Source organism: Ruditapes philippinarum, unplaced genomic scaffold, assembly GCF_026571515.1.
Source record: "Ruditapes philippinarum isolate M1 unplaced genomic scaffold, ASM2657151v2 ctg2014_1_1_1_1, whole genome shotgun sequence".
Lineage (NCBI taxonomy): Eukaryota > Metazoa > Mollusca > Bivalvia > Venerida > Veneridae > Ruditapes > Ruditapes philippinarum.
Window position 1 is genome coordinate 175,918 of NW_026859056.1, and position 25,487 is coordinate 201,404.

Consider the following 25,487-nt stretch of genomic DNA (forward strand, 5'->3'; position numbering starts at 1 on the left):
GGCAAACTTTGAAAACAGCCTCTTATTTTGTGAATTTTAGGGATATTTTGAATAAGGCCTGCAAAGTAGGAAAATAATCAAACAACTACTTAAAATGGGTGGGGTAGGGTAACATTTATATACATATTTCAAACATTTTGAGTAGAAACAATAATTTTGCTGGGTCATTTGTTAGCTGAATGCTATTATTTGTTTCTTAAATATTTTCTATAGGAAAACATTATTTCATAATGATTATATAATAGAATAATTAGAGTTTCTCATTTCTGAATAAGAGCCCTTCTAATAGCCAAGTTTTGCTTTAGAAAAATCTCCATAACTCGTAAACCATACGGTAAATTTTGTTTAAATTTTGCATTCTTGTGTCTTTTAAGGTATATAACTGACCTATGTTGTCAATTTTATAGTTTTTATAGTGCCCATTAGGGGGCTCATACCTTAAGTGTGGTGCGCCAACACTTTTTTAAGTCTCACTCAAAAATAGTTACCTCATGGACGCCACAATACTGAATGAATTCACATGTATGTGGAGACACGACGTCACTGCATGACAAGCACACTGGACCTGAAGTAGGAAAGAACGATATCTTAAGAAATGAGCCGCGTCACGACAAAACCAACATAATGTGTTTGCGACCAGCATGGATCCACGCCAGCCTGAGCATCCGCACAGTCTGATAAGGATCCATGCTGTTCGCTATCAGTTACTCTACTTGTTATAGAGTTTGTAAGCGAACAGCATGGGTCCTGATCAGACTGCGCGGACGCGCAGGCTGGTCTGGATCAATGCTGGTCGCCAATGCACTATTTTGGTTTTGTCGTGACACGGCTTTATTTTTTCTAATTTTTTAATTCAACCCTTCAACTGAAAATTCTACGAAAATTGAAAACCAATTTTATATCAAGATATAATAATTGAAGAGTTTAAAGGCACTTTAGTTGTGAGCGGTGTGTCCGAAAAACACTAAAAGGGGAAGTTGAAACACATTTGTTACCAGAAGAGTCGACGGTAGCATTGGATATTTGTACTTCTTTCAGATGACGATATTGTTTGTTTTCGATAAAGAAGATACAAACATTTCTACTGATGTGCATTATATTCTATTTTTAGTCATTTTATAAGTCAGTAGCAAATCAGTAGAAATGTATCTGTTGCTTTTGTAGATATGATAATCGAATATTTTCAAATTTTAGGGAGAGCAATTGTGTCACGACCGACGTACTAAATAAATTAAACAGAGTACCGGTATTTCAGTCTGCCCAAATTTGCCCCACTTTCCCCTTTTCATGGATGGAATACCTTAATTAAGAAAGACTTTTACCAAACAATTCTTTGTTCATATAATACAGTTTTTAGAACCGATGTGACCAAGGCTGATAATACAACAACACCAAAAAAGAATTACCAACGAAAAAGGAAACATTGACATTTCACGTATTTCATTTGTGCGAAGAAAATTTATGAAAATAGAAATGTGTGAGAGATAGTTTTCTCCCCAAAAAGAAATGTCTTTCCTTTTCATTTAAGTTTTAGGTCTCCTGTGACTTTTGGGTTGCAATACAAATGTCATAATATCTCTATGGTATCCATGGGATTTGTTTTTTCAGTGTTGCAAAGGTGCTAATATATGGAAAAAATCTCAAAACAGGGGAGCAAAATGTATCACTATCGTGAAATTTATATTAAAAAGAAAATGATCAAAGTTTCTTTTTTTACCCGAAGTTAAATATATTGCATGTAGTATAATGAAATAGTATCCGGGAGGTAAACAAACAAACATTATGAAATTGTATCTGGGGATTTGATATACCAGTATTAATACTATTATGAAATCGTACATGGGAGATAAATATACCAGCATTATGAAATCGAACGCGGGAGTTAAATATACCAGCATTATGAAAGCGAACACGGGAGATAAATATAACAGCACTATGAAATCGTACCTGACAGTAAAATATGAAAATTTCAATGCCTGTCGTGATACAAAAAAACAAATTTTGCACATATTGAACAATTATGCAATTGCGTCATTTTTGGGCGGAAATTTAGTGTCTTTCTATTTTCCAAATAATTTGGAAAAACCTGGGAAGTTATAAGCGACACAAAATCCTCCCAGGGAAAATAATATAACGTCATACCCTCCTGGTAACTCTCATATTTGTATTTGACATCACGTATGATTGTATGAAGAATACACCACCTATATATGTGTGGTTGACCCTTATAACTCGGTACAAAACTCACCTGTTTGCGTTGGCATTACCGTTGTTGTTTTGACAGTTGTTGTTGTTGGTTTCATCGTCGTCGTGGTGGTTGTTGTTGTTGTCGTCGTTGTTGTTGTCGTGGTCGTTGTTGTTGTTGTTTTAACTTCTGTATGAAAGTAAAGTGTTTCTGCTAGGGAATTTATAGCATACATGTTGATTTTGCTCAAGTAAGCATTTGAAGAAAAGTGACCAGGACAAACCAAGTATCTTATCTACTGACCGTTTTCCCAAATAATACGATGTTGTCCGTAATAAAACGACATTGACCGAAATAATGCGATATTGGCCGAAATAATGCGATATTGGCCGAAATAATGCGATATTGACCGATATCTTACGACAATGGTTGAAATCATATAAACTTCGTCTAAATTGAATATTGTTTGTAAAATAATACAATTCTGGTAGATAATACATAAATGTTGACAATAAGTTTACGACATTTTCCGAAAACATACGATGTTTGCCGAGATCATACGATGTTTGCCGAGATCAAAAGATGTTTGCCAAATTAATTAGAAATAAAACGAAATCTTATTTAGAGATAATTGAATGCTTAAGTTGAATCTCTTTAACAAGATAAAAAAAATAAGATAGATACTTTGGCACCTCCTCCCTATGTACGGCTTTGGACATGTGCATAAATAAAACGGTTTATGGTCAAGCGGCTGACAAGTTCCGCCATTGAGACACCGGTTTACTGGACAACTGGCATCTGTAATTATAATGATAAATTGAAATAAATGAAACTTCCGGTTTATGTTTATATTTAGATCAGTATTTTATGACGCAATCTTTGCAATTTTAATAGATTGTACTTCATTTGTGAGGGATGAAGGTACAGTATAATGTTTAGTTTGAACTAATTTATTTAAGTTCATCTTATTTATTTAAGTTCATTTTTAAAAAATATAGTTTTTAACTTATATTTATAAACCATGTTTCAGTCCACTTCCTGATACAAAGTGCATCAAAATTATTTATTTCTTCAGAATTTCTAGAATGTTAAAGCTGCAAACTACATGTATATACAGTTCTCTGGTCTCTACGGAAGCGCAGAAAGACCACGTTTAAGGAAATTTTCCCATATATGTCCAAGATAAGCTTCCATTCTGTCAAAGTTATTTGATATGAAGTATATCTAGAGTTCAAAGTATTTTAACATTAAACTGTTCAGCACAATAACATATAAGCTTTCTAAAGCCTTGGAATATTTGTGATATGCATTAATTACGGAAATTAACGAAGTTAGACGATCAGAACTTACATTGGCAGGTGTTGCCGAAATAGCCTTGGTTACAAGTACACGTGTAGTAAGGATTACTGTTTGTTTTTTCACATATCCCTTGACTGCAAGGTCGTTTATCACATGCATGTGCTGTAACAAATAGCATTCAACAATGTTTTTTTTTGTGTTTTTTAATGAAGAAATCACGAGATCAAGGGATTGTTTCCAAAATGTGTACACTATGTTGTATTATCATACATGTATAAATATAATATTCTATGTTTATCAAATTATAGTTAATGACAGAGATGTTTATCAAATTTGTAGGCTATTATATACATGATCATATATATGCAATATTCTAAGATGACGCATAATGACAGATGTTAATCAAATGTGTACGCTATGATACATAATCATATAAATATAATATTCTAGGTTTATAAAACAAACAAAATGTCAGTGTTGTTAATCAAATTCGTACCCTGTTATATACATTATAACATAAATGCAATATTCTATATATGTTTATAAAATGATACGCAATGCTAGAGATGTTATTCAAATGCGTATATGTTATATACATTGCCATATAGATATACTATTCTATGTTTATCAAATGATACAAAATGACAGAGACGTTTATCAAATTCGAATGTTATAATACATTATCATATAAATGCAATATTCTATGGTTATCAAATGACGCATAATGACAGGGATGTTTATCAAATTTGTACGCTAGTATACATTATGATATACATATGATATTCTATATTTGTCAAACATATAAAATGTCAGGGATGTTAATCAAATTCATATGTTATTACACATTATCATACATGCATACACGTAATATTCTTTGTTTATCAAAAGATGCGTAATGACATGTTATCAAATGCGTATGTTTATATATACGAGTATACATTATCATATAAATGCAATGTTCTATTATAAAATGACAGGGGCGTTTAAAAAATTCGAGCGCTGTTACACATTTTTATAAAATATACGTTTATTAAACGATATTTATGCACGAGATGACAGCGTTGTTTCTTAAATGGACCTTACATTATCTTATATCATTGTAATTTAAACTGCTGTCAGGGGAGATAATGAGTGTTACGTTAATATACCGTACTTTCACAGTTCGGTCCGGTATACCCGACAGGACAATCGCAATAGTAGTACGGCGCTTTCGTTGCCATGTGACACTGTCCATTGTTTTTACAAGGATGAAGATTGTCGCATTCATTCACTGTTAAAAAGAACAAGAACAAAATAACAAAAAAGCTGTCATAAAATTGATATGAAAAATATCACACTGTTGGGTAATGAAATATACTGTTTCCGGAAGCGCATTTGAGATATGTACATAAAATGGGTTATAACAATGTTTTGAAGTATATCTTATTGAACAACACCGTGTCTAAAGCAAAAAACAAAAATGGGGATTGTTATCATAATCAAAGACCACATGTTGTTTGTTTGTTTGTTTCATTTTACGCCTTTTTTCCAACAGTATTTCAGTCAAAAAGACCACAGGTGCCTTTCTATTCATTATTTCAGGCACGAACGAGGCGGTACCTGAGTAAAACCACCAACGTTCTGTCACCAAGCTGGATAGCTTCCTAACATGATATAATAAAAAGTCCCTGTCGGGATTCGAACCCACAGCGGTGAGGGGTAAGTGGGTTTTAAGTAACGAAATCCACAGACGCCCAAAAACATTGATAGTGAAAAAAATGTGTTTTGATATGATATACACAAAATGTAAACCAAAAAAAACTGACAACATTTTTAAAAAGACTTCTCCAAACTCTTTTTATAAAATTGAAAGATCCCGATAACTTCACAAACGGTATGTATATATATTGATAGACATGGGATAGTTAAAATTTTTTACCATGGGTAAAATATAAAAATTGTCAAACAAGGATATATATTTTATTTTTTTTTACTTTTTGTGCCCGGAATACATGTCACTTTAAAATGTTTGCCAAATCTAACAATTTAATGTTGTTGTTGAACGCTTTTGGACCTCAGTTGGAGCTTCATTATAAGTATGCTATTACTAAATTAAATTTGTCAAGAACGGCACAGTCGTTCGACCAATTTTCATGTAATTTGATAAATGCTTACCAATGAACACCAACCAATTTAATGTTTGAATTTATTTTTATAAACAGTTGATTTTTTAGACTAATTAATAGTTTCCTTGGAAGTACGAATGGAAGCATTTGGAAAAACAAAAACTTTATCCCATTTTCAGAACTAAACTAGGCTGTAAAACTTTCAACTTATATCAAGTACTTAAGCCAATCTTTCGTTCGCTACATTATTTTTTTTATATTCTAACGATTTCTCAGAATAAAAACACAAGTAGACGGGATGCTTACAAAAAAATAAAAAAATTAAAAAGTAACTGCCTGACAGGGAGCACTTTGCAGGTGCACGATGACGTAATTTTCTACCATTGTAAATGAGTGATATTGATTTTTTTTCATTGAAACAATGGACTTATGAAGTGACAATATGTTAAGTATAATGCTAACACGATGAGACCTCCTCGATGAGGTGTTATTTGTTATTTTTCGTTAATCATTTGCCGCAAATTGAAAATATACGTTGGTTACAAAACAAAATGAATAATACGCTAATAGAAAACCGGATGCAAAGACAGTTGTAAAGTGGTAAAGGAAATCCGTTGACGTCCAAAGGTGTAAAAACATTAAAAAAAAAAATCTTACGATAAATCAACTGAACGGAAAAATGTAAAATGTAATCAATAGATAACTCATATTTATGATGAAAGAAATAACGTTGTTTTTTTGTGCCTGAGTTAAAACGTTCTAAATGCTTTTTATAATTTATTTATTTTGTGGTAAAAACATATTTCCCTGCACCGTCCCCAGCCTCAATCTGGCGATGGTTGACTGGACGGCGAGGGGGAGGGGTATATAAATATCCGGTGAATAAAAATGCGTACCATTGTGGCAGTCCTGAACCGGGACATCTGCACGGAAACCCAATACCGTTTAGGAAAAACCCTTTTTGGCTTTCGCGTTCCGACAGGGCAGGGGGAAAGAAGTGAAAATGGTTAACATCTAAAAGGGTTGGGACAATAAAATAAAAAACAAAATTCTATTTCCGCCCTTTAATAAAGAAATTTTTAAAAAATATACGATTTTACCCCGCCCTGTTTAAAAATCACCCCTTTAAAAAACCCTACGATTAAAAATTGGGAACAAAACCACCAGCTAGTAGGTTGCTACCTTCTCGTGAGTTTTCGAACAGCCAATCATCGGCGAGCTTTCAGAATTTTGAAAGCGATGCGGTTTCTGGCAGCAGACAGGCAAACTGGCAAAACAATCTTTCTCATTGAAAATTTGAGTGTGTCATTTCTAGTTTATTTTGTTTCAAATTACTTCAGACAAATTATTTCTTACAAAAACGGGGTGATATTATATAGTTCCTATTTTATATCATCTGAAAACATATATGATCTAATTGGTCCGGACGGTAGTCCACATAACAAATTATAAGTCATAATCACCGGATGTACATAAAGCATAAATTGGATTTTCTTGTTCTTAAAATAGAATCACACCAATAGTTAAAGACACATTATAGCTCTGAAATTCTTTTCTTTTTTTTCTTCTTTTTTTTGACTTCTTTAGAAATATCAAATATTTGTTCAATTTTACTTTCATATTATATTTAGAACTTTTAAGATGTTTAACAACCTAAGAAAGTAGGGCTGAACGCGCAGGTATGTGTGGCAAAGGTAGCAAAATGTAAACAAAGTAGTATTTTGACTTCCCTACATTATACATATTCATTGGAATTATATCAATTACCAATAGATCAAAAATAGCAAAAGTGTTCATATAAATGGCAAGCGAATATCTTTCGGAAACTATAATCAGATACCAAAACTAAAAAGTCTTTACGAAGTTATAATATATAACTCTACCGAGGCATTATGGGCCTTTAATGACCATACACTGCGAGTAAGCATGTGAAATATTGCACGAGCTAAATATCAGTACTGTACAATTTGTTAATGACCCATAAATTATCATTTCAACCTAATTGATATCAATATCAGTTTCATAAAACCATGAAATTAAATTACAATACGGATCATTTGTTCGTGATCCCTCGAGGTTATAAAACATTTTTTTTCTAGACACTGTTCTTCATAGATCAGTGTTCATTCTGTGTCAGTTTTTGACCAATCAAATACTTAAGATCTCAGTTTTACCTTAGATAACTTAATTCTTTATAACCTTGGATCATGTGGATCCTGGCCATTTCTTTGTGAACCAGCTGCCTGTCTTTCTTTGCCACACAATTTTTGCCGGCAACTATAAAAATTCTTTTATGGTATTTTGCAAAGAAATGTTGGACCAGATCTGTATGGTGGCGGAGTCGGTACACTTCGCGCGTTGCGTTGTCGATAGCAACAAACCTATATCGTTATCGCCTTTTTGTCTTGTCGTTAGTAAACGGAGCGTTTTTCGCACTGTTTGGGGTTTTGTTTGTCCTTTTCTCTAGCGGCACGCCAAAAAGGGGCGTTGTTTGTTCGGGCGGCGTTGTCGCAATGTTCGCCCTTTTCGCTTACCTCAGTCGCCAATACCCTTTTGATTCGGGGTGTTCGGAACGAAAAATCTTTACATCGTGACAACACGGGTGCACGGGCCAACCGCCGTTTTGGTGCAAACGGGAAGCCCACAGGAAAAACAAGACGGAAAAGTCTGACAACGCCCGTTTTGGCGCTTTGTCTTTTGGGTTTTGTAGCGAAAAAACCACGACCACAAAAGGGGTTTCCCAAATCAGCCCTTTTGTACATTTAAAATTTTTTTAAACAAAGGGGGGGGGAACTTAAAGTTTTAAAGTACGTTTTACCCAAAGAGTTTTCCCAAAAAAATCCTGGTTTTTCAAAAAGCATGTGAAATATGGGTGGGCCATAATTCCTCGTGAGGACCACGTTCGGTTTTTTTCTGGCATATGTGATTGTTTTACAGATGGGTCATTTTACTTGTGAAATAAAATATAGTGTTTGATAGTTTTATTCTGATAAAAATACATGTCATAAAACAACTACAAATTCAATGTCAACATCAAGAAATACATGTGAACATTAAAGTGCCATATATATAATACCAAGGATGACACAAACAGAATGGTATAAAACCGTCTGGACCTTAGAATTGGTCATTTTTGACACCCGAAAGGCAAAAATTTTTATCAAAAAATTAACAAAGAATTTGCTTTAAAAATTCTTTATACAAAATTAATTTCCAAAATTAAAATTTTTTTAAAAAGTAATTTAAAACACAAATTGCAATATCCCCCTTATTATTTTAATTTTGGTTTTTAAAACTTTCCCCGGGTTTAATTTAAAATTTACTAACAAAAAAAAAAGTTGAATCAAGATTCCTTACCGTCATATTTGTTTTTGTAAATTATACACTTATGGGCCTTTAAAAGAATGTAATGGCCATACAGCTAATTTCAAATAGCCCATTTTATATATCATAAAATAGAGCTTCAATAGTCCATTAAATGCATCACAAGCTTAAATAATAAATCATGTTTTTATTTTCTATAAAGGACAAATTGAGATTCATACCTGTACACGTATCACCAGAAAAATATCCGCGACATGCACACCGGAAGTAAGGTGCAGTACTTGTATTGTAACACCGCCCAAAGTTATGACACGGACTACTTGCACAATGATCGACTGTAGAAAAATGACAAAAAGGGTATGTTAATGCAATGGTTGCTATGAAAATCACTGGTAGCTATAGACAGTCAAAGGTTGCTATGGAAATCACTGGTTGCTTAGAGAAGGCTATGACTGCTATGAAAGTCACTTGATATTAAATATTTATTTTTTTTGGAAGTCCTAGTTGTTATACAAAGTCAATGATTTCTATGAGAGTCACATGTTGTTATGGAAAATCAATTGTTGCTAAGGAAAATCAATAGTTGTTACTAAAGCTACTGGTTGCTTTGGGAAGGCAGTGCTTGCAAAAGGAATTAAAAGTTGCTATGGAAGTCACTGACTGCAATGGAAATGCCATGATTGCCAACGACATCATTGGTAGTTACAGAGAGGCAATGGTTGCTATGGAAATCACTGGTTTCTAGGGAAAGTGAATTATTGGCATGAAATGCTTTGCGGGTTGCTAATAAAATTTTATGGTTGCTATGAAATTCATTGGCCACTATGGAAATTCAATTCATGCTAGTAAGGTCATTGATTACAGTGGAAACTGAATGGAAGTCACTTGTTACTATGGCAATGCAATGGTTGCTATGGAAGTCAAATATCAATGGTTGGTGTAAAGGCTTTTGTTGTTTATAAAAGTATGGTGGAAAACGAAGTTATTGGTTGCTTTTTTATTATTTGACATAAAAACAACATTGGTTTCACTACATAATATTTCTTGTCAAATATTTAAGCTCTAGCTTGCCCTTTTTAAAATTCTTAAATGCTTATGACCACATCCAAATTAGAGTGTCATCTATCGTTTCTTTGAAGTTTTGTCAAAATCCACCGATTGACCATGGTTTAGGCATTGATGTTACTTAAAGATGTTGAGGACAATTACGAACGACGGATAACGGTCTACCATCACTAAAGTTCATATCTGACCACTGTGCTTAGGTGCAACTTCTAAGCACTGTGCTCAGGTAAGAATATGTTCTCATTTTTAATTATTTTTTGAACCACAAAGGTATAAAATATATCAAAAAGGAATAAGGTATGACAAAAAAGAATAAAAGCGAATAATATGATTTGAAATTGCACATGTACGTTACATCATGGGCCAATTTTTTAAATTTACGTTTCGCATCAACCATGCATAAACTTTTTGGGTAGACTGGGGGCGGGTCCAAAAACCGCCTAAAAAAAAAAGGGGTTTGGATTGGAATTGTGGGTTTAATATAACGGGTTTTCTTGGGTTAAGTATTGTTATATTAAAACCGTACAAAAAGGGTAGGGCCCACTAACGAAAAAAATTAGAAAAATTTTTTTTTAAATGTTTTGAAATTTAAATTGAAAACCCAACTTTTAAAAATCGTGTTAAATAAAAAAAATACAAAAAACCCTTTTTCACATATAGTTTAATTAAATATCAGTGGCGCCTTTTTTGGGATCATTTTCCCAAATTTGAAATATAAAATCCCCCTAAATGGATCTAATAAGTTTGATTTTTATGAAACTGAAAAAAATTTTTTAACAAAATTTGGGAGCTATTATAATAAATTCCTTCAAATTGATATGAGAATTTGACTGTTCACATAAACCAGGAGTCCATTATACACCGTAGGGAACGTGTTACAGTATCGCGGTTTTTCGGTTACAGTATAGAATTTTTCAAGATGGAGGATTATTTATGGGGAAGAGAGTAGGTGATTTTTATTCAGGTCCATACTACTAGTAGTTTAGTTTCTAAACCTTGTTTTTGTGCTTTGCTTGTAATGAACAGAATCCGGTATCTAGTCATCAATATTTTCTTCAGACCCTGCACCGCAGATTTTTGTCTCTATATATTGTCTCAATAAATGTGTGCAGATTTGACGGGTGAAAAAATTTGAAATCGAGAGACCCAAATGCATTTTTCTCCAATTCCCGATATTATTAAAAAGCATGCCTAGATATAAAGTTAATCTACAAAACGTTAGACATTGTGTTTAGAAACGTTTATAAAAGTAAATGACCTGTTGAACCTATTTTCCTGTTGGTAAAATGCGTTTGAAAAAATAAACAATGTTACAGTATAGAGCGAGGTAAATTTTGAAGGGTTACAGCATAGACCTAGCGACTTTGATCCATTTTTGTTACAGTTTATACCCAGATTTCAGTTACAGTTTAGATACTTGCCAAATTCCAAACAAAGTTCGTGTATCCATTACTTTTATGAAATAACTCATACCTTTCTATTTAAGACATTCTTGAAGGTTGTATTACTTTTTTCTACAGCAGAAAAGTTATAGTTTGCTATGTTTCTTACTTTAAGTTTTAGATTGAGACTTTTTGCAGAATAAGTAATGTCCTAAGTAAGGACTGTTTTCACGACAACAACAGTAACTTTTATCGAATTTTATTGAGAAAAGAAAGATTATTGCTTTATTTCATTACACATTATAATAATGCCTACTAGTAATAAAATAGAGAAAAAAGAACCCTTAACAGAAGTCCAACACGGAAAACATGAAAATGTTGCAGGCTCAGTTTGATTAAATATGTTCATGGACGATAGTGGTAACTGCAAGCTACCGTCCACACCTCCTAGCACCGGCTTCATCAGAATTCACATTTAACATGAACTGGTACACTTTAGATTTTTTAACATCTGTGGATGTGTTCATATGTCGGTTATCATGTAACCTTCAATGTGACACGTTATTGCCATTTTATGAAAAGCGGCATATTACCCCCAGGTTAAAATTTGCGTGTGCCCTAAACGAGAATACAATGAGTGAAACTATATAAAATGAAATTTTGAGAGGGGATCGGAGGTTATGAAGCCTGCATACCATAGATAAGCTGTCAAAAAAGCAAAGGCAATACCCTAGGAATGATTTAAACGAGTATGTTTAAGTGAGTGCAATACTGCAATCTTGAATTTTTTTTAAGTTTGAATTTTCAATCTTACCTTTTGTATTTTGTAGTATTAAAAGGGTTTTGTTACGTTTTTGGCTTTCTTGGATTAATAAGTTTTCAAACGACACTGAGGTCATGTGAAAACATTCCTGCCTTTTAGTGTAAGAAAGACACCAGAATTTACCCTTTGGGTGAACATTTCAAACAACGAGCGGGGCACCGTTGACCTAGAACACCTAACCTTTCGTAAATTAGCTTGATAGATTCCTCACATACAAGAATCCAAAGTCAATGAAATTGGATTTCAACTACAGCAAAATGAAAGATGATTTTGAAGTCAACGGCCTTGTCCCGACTCTGAGCCACTATAACTATTATGGTTTACCTCCAATCAGGCCTCACTAGAGAAGATATTTTGTAATTGTCTGACCTTAAATTTATACTCTAAAAACTTTCAATATTTATTTTCCTTTTTCAGAAACATGAAAACTGCTATAAAACAGGATGTCCTGAAATAAAAAAATACGAACTTTTAATTTAATAATGACAAAATAATCGTAACTTCAACAAAGAAGCATTCCGAAATGACGGCCAATGATCATGATTGATTTGAAATGCTTTGAGTTTTTCGAAAGATGAGAAGGGTCTTTGGAACATTGCCTTTTTTTTCAAAAAATATATGTTTTGGGTTTTCGTATTAAACCGATTGCCCAACCGGGAAACCATTTGAATAAACTTAATTTGGTAAAAAGTCATTTAAATTTCATCACATTTAGTCAAGTAGTTACTGAGCGGATGAGATTGCACACACATGTGTAGAGACAGACGGGACGAATAGCCATCGGGCCAATAAGCTCACGGAAGATTTAAAAGTCTATGTAACATTCATACATTTTCCCAGTATATATAGAAAATATCGAAGTCTAAACTGTAACCCGAAATCTGGGTATAAACTGTAAAACAAAATCCGGATCAAAGTCGCTAGGTCTATGCTGTAACCCCTGCACAAATCACCTCGCTCTATACTGTAACATTGTTTATTTTTTCAAACCGCATTTAACGAACAGGAAAATAGGTTCAACTGGTCTGTTTTACTTTTATAAACGTTTCCTAACATAAAGGACTAACGTTTTGCAGAAATTTACTTTTTCTAGGCATGCATAAATAATGTCGAAATTGGAGAAAAATGCGTTGGTCTCTCGATTCAAATTTTCAAACTGTCAAATCTGCACATTTATGAGACAATATAGAGATAAATCTGCGGTGGGCAGGGTCTGAAGAAATATATGACTAGATACCGGATTCTGTTCCTTACAAGCAAAGCACAAAAACAAGTTTTAGAAACTAAACTACTAGTAGTATGGACCTGAATAAAAATCACCTACCTCTCTTCCCATAAATAATCCTCCATCTTGAAAATTCTATACTGTAACCGAAAAACGCGATACTGTAACACGTTCCCTACGGTGTTATATTATAGAGTATTTGGCCTCCACATTGCCTCTTTTGGCAAGGGAGGTAAATATAGTAAAAGTCGGGAACTATGTTCATGAGTTTTGGCCGAACCTATTGAAACGGATAAACGTGGCACCTTTACTGGCCAAAGGCATAACTAACAAAAATATAATGAATATAATTATATTATAATACACAGTTACAAAGGGGGCGCAAAATTTACGCAAAAAAGAATGCATTATGCCATATGTATGAATAGTATACTGTTCTCTATAATCATGTTTGTCTTATATATGTATATATATTTTTACCTCTTTTTATATGAATGAAAAGATATGCTAATTAAACGAAATATGTTTAGAAAACGAAAAGTGGTGACCATACCTTCGTGTTGATTGCATAGTGCCTGGTTAAAACAGTTGCAGTGATACCCAGAATGATCTTTCACACACGTGTTTCCGGAAGGGCATGGGTCTGATGCGCATGCGTCGATGTCTACGAAAATTAAATGGAGGCGATAAATATAAAATCAAAAATCTTTTTTTGCTGAAAAGTAGTACTTGATGTAAGCATTACATAATAAATTTAAAACTACTCTAACAAAATTTCCCAGGCATCATTTTCTTGCAAAGCTCTTTTATTATTTCCTTATTTGTAATTGGGCAAAATATGAAGTCCGCTCAATCTAGTGAGCTTCCCAATATAGAATGTTTCATGGTGTAAAAAACTGTATCTGTAATCTGACATTCTCTGTAACGGTTACTCACTCACATCAGCGAGTTCCAGGTGTTATAATTCCCGCGTAAACAAGATGTTTTTCGGTTGCTAAGGATCGAATTTCCGGTACTAAGATTGAGCCAGTGACATCACAGGATGAGCCAGTGACGTCACCGGACAATTGAATCTGCCCTACTTATTTCATGACAATTATTAATTACAACTTTAAAATTTTTCATTCTTTTAAATTTAATTTAACAACAATAAAAAGACTCACTTACATTCACACCTGCTACCGTAATACCCTTTTGGACACGTGCATTTATAGTGTGGTACAGAGAAACTCGCATGACACGTGCCACCATTTAAGCACGGGTTTCTATCACAATTTGTGTTCTCTTTAATAGAATTAAAAGAATATAAAAGATATGTTTAAAAACAAGTTTTGAAAACTAACAAACACACGTAGAAAAAGAAACAAACAAAAGATTAAGAAAGAAAGAAAGAAATAAAGAATGAAAGTACGAAAAGGAAAGTAAAAACGGAAGAAAAAAAATAAATCAAAGCACAAAAGGCGCTGAATTTGTTTGGGTCTCAGAATGTCAGAAAGGTGAAGGTTGTGAGATTATAAACCAATTTGTTTTTGTATAGTGCCACCAATGCTTTCCAGTGTTTTAATTGTAGTTTATTGGCTTTAAGACTAATTGCAACACTGATATTCAATTCAATGTTTATTTGACTTTTAAAAACAATTTGAAAAAAAAAGAGTTGCCTTCCTAGATTTGAACTCCAGACCCCTCGGCCACGGTGAAATTATATGTAAAAGGCCTGAAGAAAACCATATTATTCTAAATTAGAGTTTGTAACCCTTATTATTTCGACGCTAACTGTTGTTTAACACAGATGTTATTAATCATGGAGTGTATTATAACCATGTTTATCTATAAAGGATAAAACAATATTAGAAATCTTCGATCATTCGGGAATTATTTTGCTTGAAAATTAATGCGCCTGTCTTTTGGCCATCTTTACGCAGTGATCTCCCCTGAATTTTTTCGGCGTTAGTGTACATATAAAGGGAAGTAACCGCTTCAAAAAAGCGGCCTACTTTCGGCATTTGCAATTAACAGCATCAGACTCTGAAATTTCGCTACCATTATTTGTTTGGTCTGACGACCCAAACAAATAAAAACGGCACAAATTAAAGTAGGAAAATACAGAAATTAAATAGTTAGCGGGAGAAAGAAAGAATGAACGAAAGAGAAAGAAATAGACCAAACAATCAAACAAAACAAAGAAATGAACGAACAAAAAAATAAACAAAAAGAGGAGAAACAAACAAACAAAGAAACGCACACAAATGAACGAACAAATAAACATTAGAAAGGGGAAAAGAGAAACAAACAAACGAATTAACGGCCATGACATTACACAGAAGGTTGTGTTTTGTTAGTATTAAAATTTTAATGAAAGTTTGACACTTCGAAGGTTGAACACTAACTCGCTCGTGAGTTGATTTATAACTCCTTTGAAAGTTGATAACTAGAGTTGTTTTATAAACTAACTCGCGAGTTGATTTATAACTCCTTTGATAGTTGATAACAAGAGTTGATTATAAACTAACTCGCGAGTTGATTTATAACTCCTTTGATAGTTGATAACTAGAGTTGATTATAAACTAACTCGTGAGTGATTTATAACTCCTTTTGAGAGTTGATAACTAGAGTTGATTATAAACTAACTCGTGAGTTGATTTATAACCCCTTTGAGAGTTGATAACTAGAGTTGATTATATAACTAACTCGTGACTGATGTTGATTTATAACTCCTTTGATAGTTGATAACTAGAGTTGATTATAAACTAACTCGTGAGTTGATTTATAACTCCTTTGATAGTTGATAACTAGAGTTGATTATAAACTAACTCGTGAGTTGATTTATAACTCCTTTGAGAGTTGATAACTAGAGTTGATTATAAACTAACTCGCGAGTTGATTTATAACTCCTTTGAGAGTTGATAACTAGAGTTGATTATAAACTAACTCGCGAGTTGATTTATAACTCCTTTGAGAGTTGATAACTAGAGTTGATTATAAACTAACTCGCGAGTTGATTTATAGCTCCTTTGAGAGTTGATAACTAGAGTTGATTATAAACTAACTCGTGAGTTGATTTATAACTCCTTTGAAGGTTGATTTCTAACTTGACTAACTACAGTTGATTATAAATCAACTCGTGAGCTGATTACTAACTCGCTCGTAAGTTGATTACTTTCTTCCTTGTAGGTCCTCGTGGTTTAATTTTAACGACCTTGTGAGTTGATTACAAACTCCCCTGATATTTCTAACTCCTTATGAGTGATTATTAATGACCTTGTGAGCGGGTTACTAACTCATTCTAGGGTTGATAACTAACTCCCTTTAGATGTGATATCCCTTGTGAGCTCAAAACTAGCTCCCTTGTGAGTTGATTACTAACTACCTCGTGAGTTGATTTCAAACATCTTAAATGAATGAACGAAGGAACGAATGAATTAAATAATGAATACATGAATAAAATTAACAATTGTAGCTAAATAAAATAGAAAACATACTTTCACAGTTTGTCCCAGAAAAGCCATGCAGACACAGACAAACGAAGTTACTGCTGTTGGTGGAAGACTTACACACACCGTGATGAAAACATGAAACCCCATGGCATGGAGCCACAGCTGAAAATTAAATTATTGCATAAAAACAGACTGATAAAGTTTTTGAAGGCATGGTCAGGGTCAGAAACCCACTTGTATTTTAAAACCACCGTAGGGAACGTGTTACAGTACCGCGCTTTCCGATTACAAAATAGAGTAACTTGTAGCACGTTCCCTACGGTGAATACTTGGAAAGCTTGTATGAAGTCCTTTTTTTACATTCAACAATCTCAGTTTGTTATTTATCCTTTACAGAAATGTCCTCCCAATTTGGAAATTTATTGCAGAAAATGGAAAAAACTGTAACAGAAGTTGATAACGTTGATATAGAGGTTTACGCAGTGTGTTTGATTCGTTTTAAGTCTTTGTTGTCATGGTTTATTCATCAATCGATTTATTATTGGGGTTAACATCCCTCCAATACAGTAGAGGTCATAATTATGGCACGTTCGTAGCGGTGGAGGAAGACACCAGGTTCCTCACCGTCCATTTATAATCAGACACCGAGATAAAACCACCGACGTTGAATGAGCTTGCTTGATAGCTTCCTCACGCAAAAGACTCTAAAGTTCATGGCGAAAACCTAAAGTGATGCTTTGTCATGAAATCTTATGTTAAGGTTTGTAATGTCATGTTATGTTATGTTACCTTATGTACGTTACGTTATGGTATGCTACTTTAAGGTAGGGTTGTGTATGTATGTATGTATGTATGTATGTATGTATGTATGTATGCATCCGTGAATGAGTGCTTGCTTGCTTGTGTGCGTGCGTGCATGCATGCATGCATGTACGTACGTGGGTACGTATGTATGTACCTCCTTATTGCAACAATTTAAACATATATATTTCACATATTTACTTTGACAGTGGTCGCCTTCAAAGCCCGTCGCACATCTGCAATAATAATATGGATGCCGTGTCGACACGTGACAAGCCCCGCCGTTCATGCACGGGCTATTGATGCATGCCGTTGTTTCTGTAAAACATGAAATAGAAAGAAAAACTTAAACAAATAGTAAAGTATATTAATAACGGAAATAAATAAACTAATTTAACATTTTACTTTCAAAACAACTGAAATATTTTGATGAAATAATTTTTTACTCAAACATGTTAAAGGTAAATAGAAGGATTTGTTTACCTCTTTTCAGGCTTCAACTGCACATTGTAACCGTTAAATTATTAATATTATTCGTCGGGTGCAGCTTTCGACCTATTCAGACTGAGAAAAATACACCAGGTTGCTTTTCAGTGCATTCATCAGAACTTATCACATTAAATATTAAGATCGGACCTTCCCATTCTTTTCAATATCGACAAAACAATTGATCATTTTTGGAAAAGTTTTGACATTCATGTATATACTGGATGATTCCCGAAAATTGCAGACTATGATTACACGGCAAGCATGTGTCAGCTGGTCTTAGGCTGAACTGCTCGCATGGGTAAACTCTGTCGCTGCCTACAGAGTATGGGAAAAGGGTTAGAGCTCAAGCCGGCAACTGAGCAGAATCCTCGACGTTTCGTTAGCTAGTTGCACTGGATGACCTCATCACATGAAAAGGTTCGAGCCCACAGGATAAAGCGGTATGAGTTTTGTGATAATCTATGTGATAATAAAAGGTTTAATGTAAGTAAAAATAATTAATATTTAATATTAAAATTTATTGAGAGAAACATCATACTTTCGCACGTTGGCCCAGTGTAGTTTGTAGGACACGTGCAAATGTAGTATGGATCATTGTTTCGCAAGTGACATACTCCGTTGTTCTTGCACGGGTTATTGTCACAGTGATGGTTATCTGAAAGTTATCAACATAGAAGTTAGAGCTTTTATCTCTTTCATAAAAAGCAGAACAGACAGGTACTCAAAACATATTGTAATGCATAGAATCGCGCGTAAAGATGTTGTACATTTTCAATATGCGTGACGTAAAATTGTTTACGGCAAAGACAGTCCCGGTACTTGCATTACCAAAGCATCCTCAAGTGCCGCAACGATTGCATGAAACCGATTTCTCTATCCGAAAAAAAGATAACGCAACGGGGACTTACCAGCCCAGAGAATGAAAGAAAGAAACAAACAAACAAACAAAATATCAAAGAAGCAAAGAAAGAAAGAAAGAAAGAAAGAAAAAAAGTAAGAAGGAAAGAAAGAAAGAAACAAACAAACAAACAATCAAAGTAAGAAAGAAATGTAAGATTTTGAGAGGTATGGAAGGAAAAATGGCATGAGTTAGAGTAAAGTGATCTTTTTTATCATATAGCATTTTAATTTGTTTGGGTCGTCAGACCAAACAAATAATGGTAGCGAAATTTCAGAGTCTAATGCTGTTAATTGCAAATGCCGAAAGTAGTCCACTTTTTTGAAGAGGTTACTTCCCTTTATATGTACACTAACGCCGAAAAATTCAGTGGAGATCACAGCGTAAAAATGGTCAAAGACAGGCACATTAATTTTCAAGCAAAATAATTCCCGAATGGTCGAAGATTTCTAATATTGTTTTATTGTATTTTCTGATCAAAATAAGTAAATACAAAGCGGACACAGAAGTTTACGACAAACCTAACAACAAGTAGTTCTCAAAACAGCTTAAAACTAGCGATTTAAAAGAAAGAAATATTTTTATTTTGTTACAAGTATCAAACAAATTACAACGCATTCAAAATTTAAAAATAGCGTTGGCTTATAGAATTGTCAATAAATGTACAATCACAAATTACGCGGATGAATATGATTTTATCAATGAAAATACTATTTTTAGCGATGTCGATTACCGAATACTACACAAACCGAGTAGTGGAATATATAGATTCTACATGTCGGACTGTTTGGGCGAGAAGATTTTCGCTAAATTATTCACTTCAATTTTAAACAACAGGTTTATTCTGAATAAAATACCTCGAAAGTAATAAGGATTACAAACCCGAAATGCAATAGTAGTTCTTAATTAAGAATGGCCTGATGTTATTCAGACATTGTTTATATAACTTCTCCGTGGTGCAGGGGTAACGCGCTCGCTTAGTGAGTGAGAGGTCTGGAGTTCAAATCCCATTTTTTAAAATTCTTTTTTAAGTGTCTTTGTTAATAAAGTAGCCATGATATGCAAGGATAAAGTGTAGCTGTCGTAAAAAATAAACATAAATGATATTTTGATGCAACTCTAGTTATGCAGAATTCCGTATGTATCAAATTCTGGTGCCTTGCAAAATGAATTATAATACATAAAAATAAACTTATACAGGAAAATACATACAGATATACAGTACGATTTAGATTGCAAAGATCAGAAAATACCACAGAACTTTGATTCTTTATAAATATACATGCTTATAGTAAGCTCCAGGATTATTTACATCTGTGTTAAACAACAGTTAAAGTCGTTTCAAGCCCTGATTTAGAATAATATGGTTTTCTTCAGGCCGTTCACATATAAATTCACCGTGGCTGAAGGGTTTTCGCGCTCGCTTAGGAAGCGAGAGGTCTGGAGTTCAAATCCCAGTAAAGGTAACTATTTTTTTTCAAATTGTTTAAGTCAAATAAACATTGGATTGAATATCAGTGTTGAAATTAGTCTTATAGCCAATTTACTACAATTAAAACGCTGGAAAGCATTGGTGGCACTATACATATAATCTCACAACCTGTACCTTTCTTACATTCTGAGACCCAAACAAATTCAGCACCTTCTGTGTTTTGATTTTAACTGAGTTACACTGAGGTTTTGTGAGATAAATTTTTGTTTAATTTTTAAAAATCAGTGTTAATGTTTGTATAATATGTTTAGTTATGGTGTAATTTAGTTGAATGTGCACCATAATATCATTCTTATTTATGACGTAATGTTTTTCTCGAAATTATAACATTTTGATAGCGATTTAAAAAATATTATTATAGAATATTTACATTGGCACTTTGATCCTGTGAACCCGGACAGACACGAGCACGTGTAGCCATCGTGATTACTGGCTTCATGACAAGTTCCGCCATGATAGCAGTGGTTAAACTTGCAAGCTGACGTTGCTGCAGTTGTTGTGATGGCAGGTTCTATACAAAAGAGATAAATCTGGATATTAACATTACATTGCCGACAATGTCTTTTACATAAAGAAAACAAATTACGAAAACGGATATTCTCATTAGGCACTTTTTTTCTTATAGTAGCGTATGAACTTACAACTTCATTCATAACGATTTAGTGATGTCATCCTAAGAACGCAATTCATTTATAAAATGCGCGCGGCAATGACGTCATTTAAAGCACGCGACCAAAAACTAAAATCTACCGAAGACCTAAATGTTCAACGGTAAAACAACCAAACTGCCGTCTTGTAATTAAAGTCAAGGTAGGCATACCCTGATATAATTTAGAATAGAGATCACAGATGTAATAATTTTGCGACATTTACTTTTTACGCACCATCACATTTATTGGACATGTATGTTAAGTTATGAAATGTTAATACTGGTATATCATACCATGTAGACGATCAACTGTATTTATATGAAATTCCAGCATGATAAGTCTTATAAGTCTCAATAAAAATTGACTCCTTCTAAGATATCTATATATACGCACAGCATAAGATTTGTTAAGTGTACAAAGTTAGCTTTGTACGACATACGAAATGATCTTTATTTTAGTCATTGAAACACCTTGTTTATTGTTTTGACTTTACATCATGTCTATCGATAATCATCATACATCATATTATATGAAAAACATACATGTATATATATTTGTATTATTTAAATCAAAAATGTATACTATGGAACGCGCCAAAACAGCATTTTGATACGAGAAACTTACATGTTTGGCAAGGGGACATTTGCTAGAGTCAATGATTAAAAATGGAAATCTTTTAACATTATAACGCCTAAAACGGCAAAATTGAAAATATTGTAACATGGGTTTGACGGAGATTGTTAATGGACGAAAATGGAAAATGCAAGCTAACGTCTTTGCCCCCCCCCTAGCACCAACCACGCCCCCCGCCCCCGTTGTATCATGTCCAATATATTGCCACCTGAACACAAACAGATGATCTCGACACAATAATATATATACCGGACTACACTTTACGCAGATTTGTCCCAATATTCCGTCATGACTCAACCAAATGCCAACAAAACAATACTGTCAGTCCTTCTAAACGAAAAGCAGTTTTGGCGTCCCCTAGTTGTTTTTCTGAACACAAACAGATGATTTCGACATAATAATATATACATGTATACCGGACTACACTTAAAATTACGCAGATTTGTCCCAATATTCCGTCATGACTCAACCAAATGCCAACAAAACAATACTGTCAGTCCTTCTAAACGAAAAGCAGTTTTGGCGTCCCCTAGTTGTTTTTCTCTGTTTTCTTTCTTTCTTTCTCATCTTTATTGGTATACATTAGTAGATAACTGAGACATGCTTACTTTCGCAATTGTTTCCTGTAAAATTCTTAGGGCAATAGCAGTGATAATATGGACTTGTATTCTGATGACGACATGTTCCGTGGTTCTGGCACGGTGGGTGACTGTGACCGCAATAGTGGTTTACTTAAAAAAAACAACAAGAAACAATAACAAACAAGCAAAAAATTAGAATCATGTTTCCAATTATGCATGACTAATTAAAATGGTTTGTAGATTATATAGATATGTGAAATACAAGGTACTAACTTCCGGTAAATGCAGACACCGCTCCAGATATACTTGATCCGGAAAGTTGCGATCGGCAAAGCAACAGGGTTTGTCATTTACACTAAAGTATACCGAATGTTGATAATGAAACCAAGTAAAACCAAATTTCTTTTTTTACTTTTTATTTATCTGCAATTCTATTTCAGCCTAATATGATCTATTAAGTGTCATGCAATAAGGAAAATCAGATCAGAATCGGCATTTTGAATGACGTCAAAGGGAAGACTTGCCAAAAGTTCCATAGCACAAATCTGTCTGCAAATCAAATAACCAATGGCGAATTTTATAAGTAAACATAAGTACCATTGGCAGGTTAGTTAAATAGAAATTAAAAACAAAACAAAAACAGAATCCCTAAAGAAAGTCCAAAACGGAAATATTGAAAATGTTGCAAGCTCGGTTCAAATGAGTCTATTCACCGAGGGACGTGGCAATTATTGCAAGATTCTCTATAGCACCGGCTGAGGCAGAATTCAACATTTAACAAAATCTTTGTAAACTATTTCTGCTGCCCAACATCAAATCAGAAAAACGGAATGATTTTATAAATAGAATATTTGTATTAATAATTTAAGGCGGCCCGCCTCTAATTCGACCCGAAAGCATAAAATATACTTACATTCACAGTGTGTTCCGGTGAAGCCACTAATACAATTGCAAATGTAACCTTGGGCATTATTTGCTGGATCGCACGTGCCGTGATTAGAGCACGTGCTACTTGTACAGCTATGTGTTGTGGCAGCACTATTTCCTAAAATGGCAATGATTTAAAATTACATAATGTAACCGAATTCAGCTAAAGAACGAAAAGTGATAGTTATAGTTTTAGCAAAAAGGGCACGATTTGGATTGGTAAAACTTAAGGTTGCTAAATTCATTCGTACCAGCAAATTTCTTAAAACTGATCCGACTCAGTTTGACTGCGCATGCCCGTACATTTCTAATTACAGGTATATATGAAAGTCTATAATGTCTACCTTCTGTGTTAAAATACACGCACAAAAATGTATACTGGAGGATAATAAATATTGTCATCCAAAGATTAAGCTTCTTATTAAGTACATCTAATTAAAAAGAAATTTAATGTTAGTTGAAGGCATGACTCAATGCAAGCGGAAACGAATGAGGTGGTAAAAGGGCAACGCGAAATTCTTTGTTGTTTCCAACGATATGTCATTTTACTGTTTAGCGGAGATTTTGTCTTTTTCATGCTTTGATAATAAATCTTCTTATTACAATGCTGTAAATTTATAAAAATTATAAATTTATTCAAGAATGTTTTACCACAATACATAGGGATTTTCACACTGCAATACCAAAACCTAAATGCTTACATGGCACATTTGTGGCATGACAGTCTGAATATGAAACACCATTCGCTTTTGTGCTGTCCCGTGGAATAAAAAAAATAAAAATACGGAGTTAAAAATTTTTAAAACCGAAAAAAAACGTCGTTCTTAAAAAACTGGTGAGGTTATTCGTATCCTTCTTCATATACGTATCCCAAAATTTTTTTTTCATCACTTACTTTAATGTTCATTCTTATTCATCTTTACTAATCTCTCATGTTTTGCTGTATTATCACTTCACTTGTTCATTCATTCTGTCGTTCTTTATCACTAACTACATTGTTCTCATTATGTCGTTCTTTCTCCACTAACTACATTGTCCCCTCATGTTATCCTTTTATCACTAATCTGAAACCTCATGTTTCATCTTTTCACTTAAACATTGTGTCTTTTATTTATCGTTCCTTATCACTTTACTTACAGTGTCCTACATACTTTAGTTCTTTTTTCACTTGCTGACTGTTCTTCTGCTTTGACTCGTTCTTATAACAACTACGCTTTCCTTCATTTGCCTTTTAATTATCCATATATTCTCATGGTCGTTCTTTATCACGGCTTCTTCCTTTCATGTTGCCGTTCTTTATCACTTGCTTGCACTTTCTTCATGTTGCCGTTCTTTTAACCCAATACATTGGCTTCATTGTTGCCCGTCTTTATCACTTACTACATTGGTCCTTCATTTTGTCGTTCTATATCACTTAATACATCTGTCCTTCATGTTGCCGTTCTTTATCACTTACTTCATTGTCCTTCATGTTGCCGTTTCTTTATCACATACTACATTGTCCTTCATGTTGCCGTTCTTTATCACTTACTACATTGTCCTTCATGTTGCCGTTCTTTATCACTTACTACAGTGTCCTACATATTGTAGTTCTTTATCACTTGCTGCACTGTTCTTCATGCTGCCGTTCTTTATAACCAACTACATTGTCCTTCATGTTGCCGTTCTTTATCACTTACTACATTATCCTTCATGTTGTCGTTCTTTATCACCGGCTACATTGTCCTTCATGTTGCCGTTCTTTATCACTTACTTCATTGTCCTTCATGTTGCCGTTCTTTATCACTTGCTGCACTGTTCTTCATGTTGCGTTCTTTATAACCAACTACATTGTCCTTCATGTTGCCGTTCTTTATCACTTACTTCATTGTCCTTCATGTTGCCGTTCTTTATCACATACTACATTGTCCTTCATGTTGCCGTTCTTTATCACTTACTACATTGTCCTTCATGTTGCCGTTCTTTATCACTTACTACATTGTCCTACATGTTGCCGTTCTTTATCACTTGCTGCACTGTTCTTCATGTTGCCGTTCTTTATAACCAACTACATTGTCCTTCATGTTGTCGTTCTTTATCACTTACTACATTGTCCTTCATGTTGTCGTTCTTTATCACTTACTACATTGTCCCTCATGTTGTCGTTCTTCATCACTAACTACACTGTCCTTCAT

General features: G+C 33.9%; 1 protein-coding gene across 1 annotated transcript; it reads right to left on the reverse strand.

The window, feature by feature from the left end:
- Positions 1-470: 470 nt before the first annotated feature.
- LOC132755025 (adhesive plaque matrix protein 2-like) lies at positions 471-25,487 on the reverse strand. The gene is made up of 16 exons (XM_060745811.1): positions 25,436-25,487; positions 23,300-23,431; positions 22,414-22,536; positions 20,893-21,033; positions 18,671-18,787; positions 17,845-17,961; positions 16,888-17,004; positions 14,576-14,692; positions 13,962-14,072; positions 9,135-9,248; positions 6,486-6,512; positions 4,638-4,754; positions 3,536-3,646; positions 2,870-2,983; positions 2,249-2,374; positions 471-565 (listed from the first exon to the last, which is right to left on the reverse strand). The coding sequence occupies exons 1-16, from the start codon at positions 25,485-25,487 to the stop codon at positions 471-473; spliced, it is 1,731 nt and encodes a 576-aa protein (XP_060601794.1).

What these genes read in the sequence shown, in the direction of transcription:
- LOC132755025 (XM_060745811.1), bottom strand. Translation starts at nt 25,487, where the DNA reads ATGAAGGACAGTGTAGTTAGTGATGAAGAACGACAACATGAGGGACAA. An exon ending in TTCTGGTGATACGTGTACAG is followed by an intron (nt 6,513 to 9,134) that starts GTATGAATCTCA and finishes GTTTCCGTGCAG; the next exon opens with ATGTCCCGGTTCAGGACTGC. An exon ending in GGTTCAGGACTGCCACAATG is followed by an intron (nt 4,755 to 6,485) that starts GTACGCATTTTT and finishes TCTTTTTAACAG; the next exon opens with TGAATGAATGCGACAATCTT.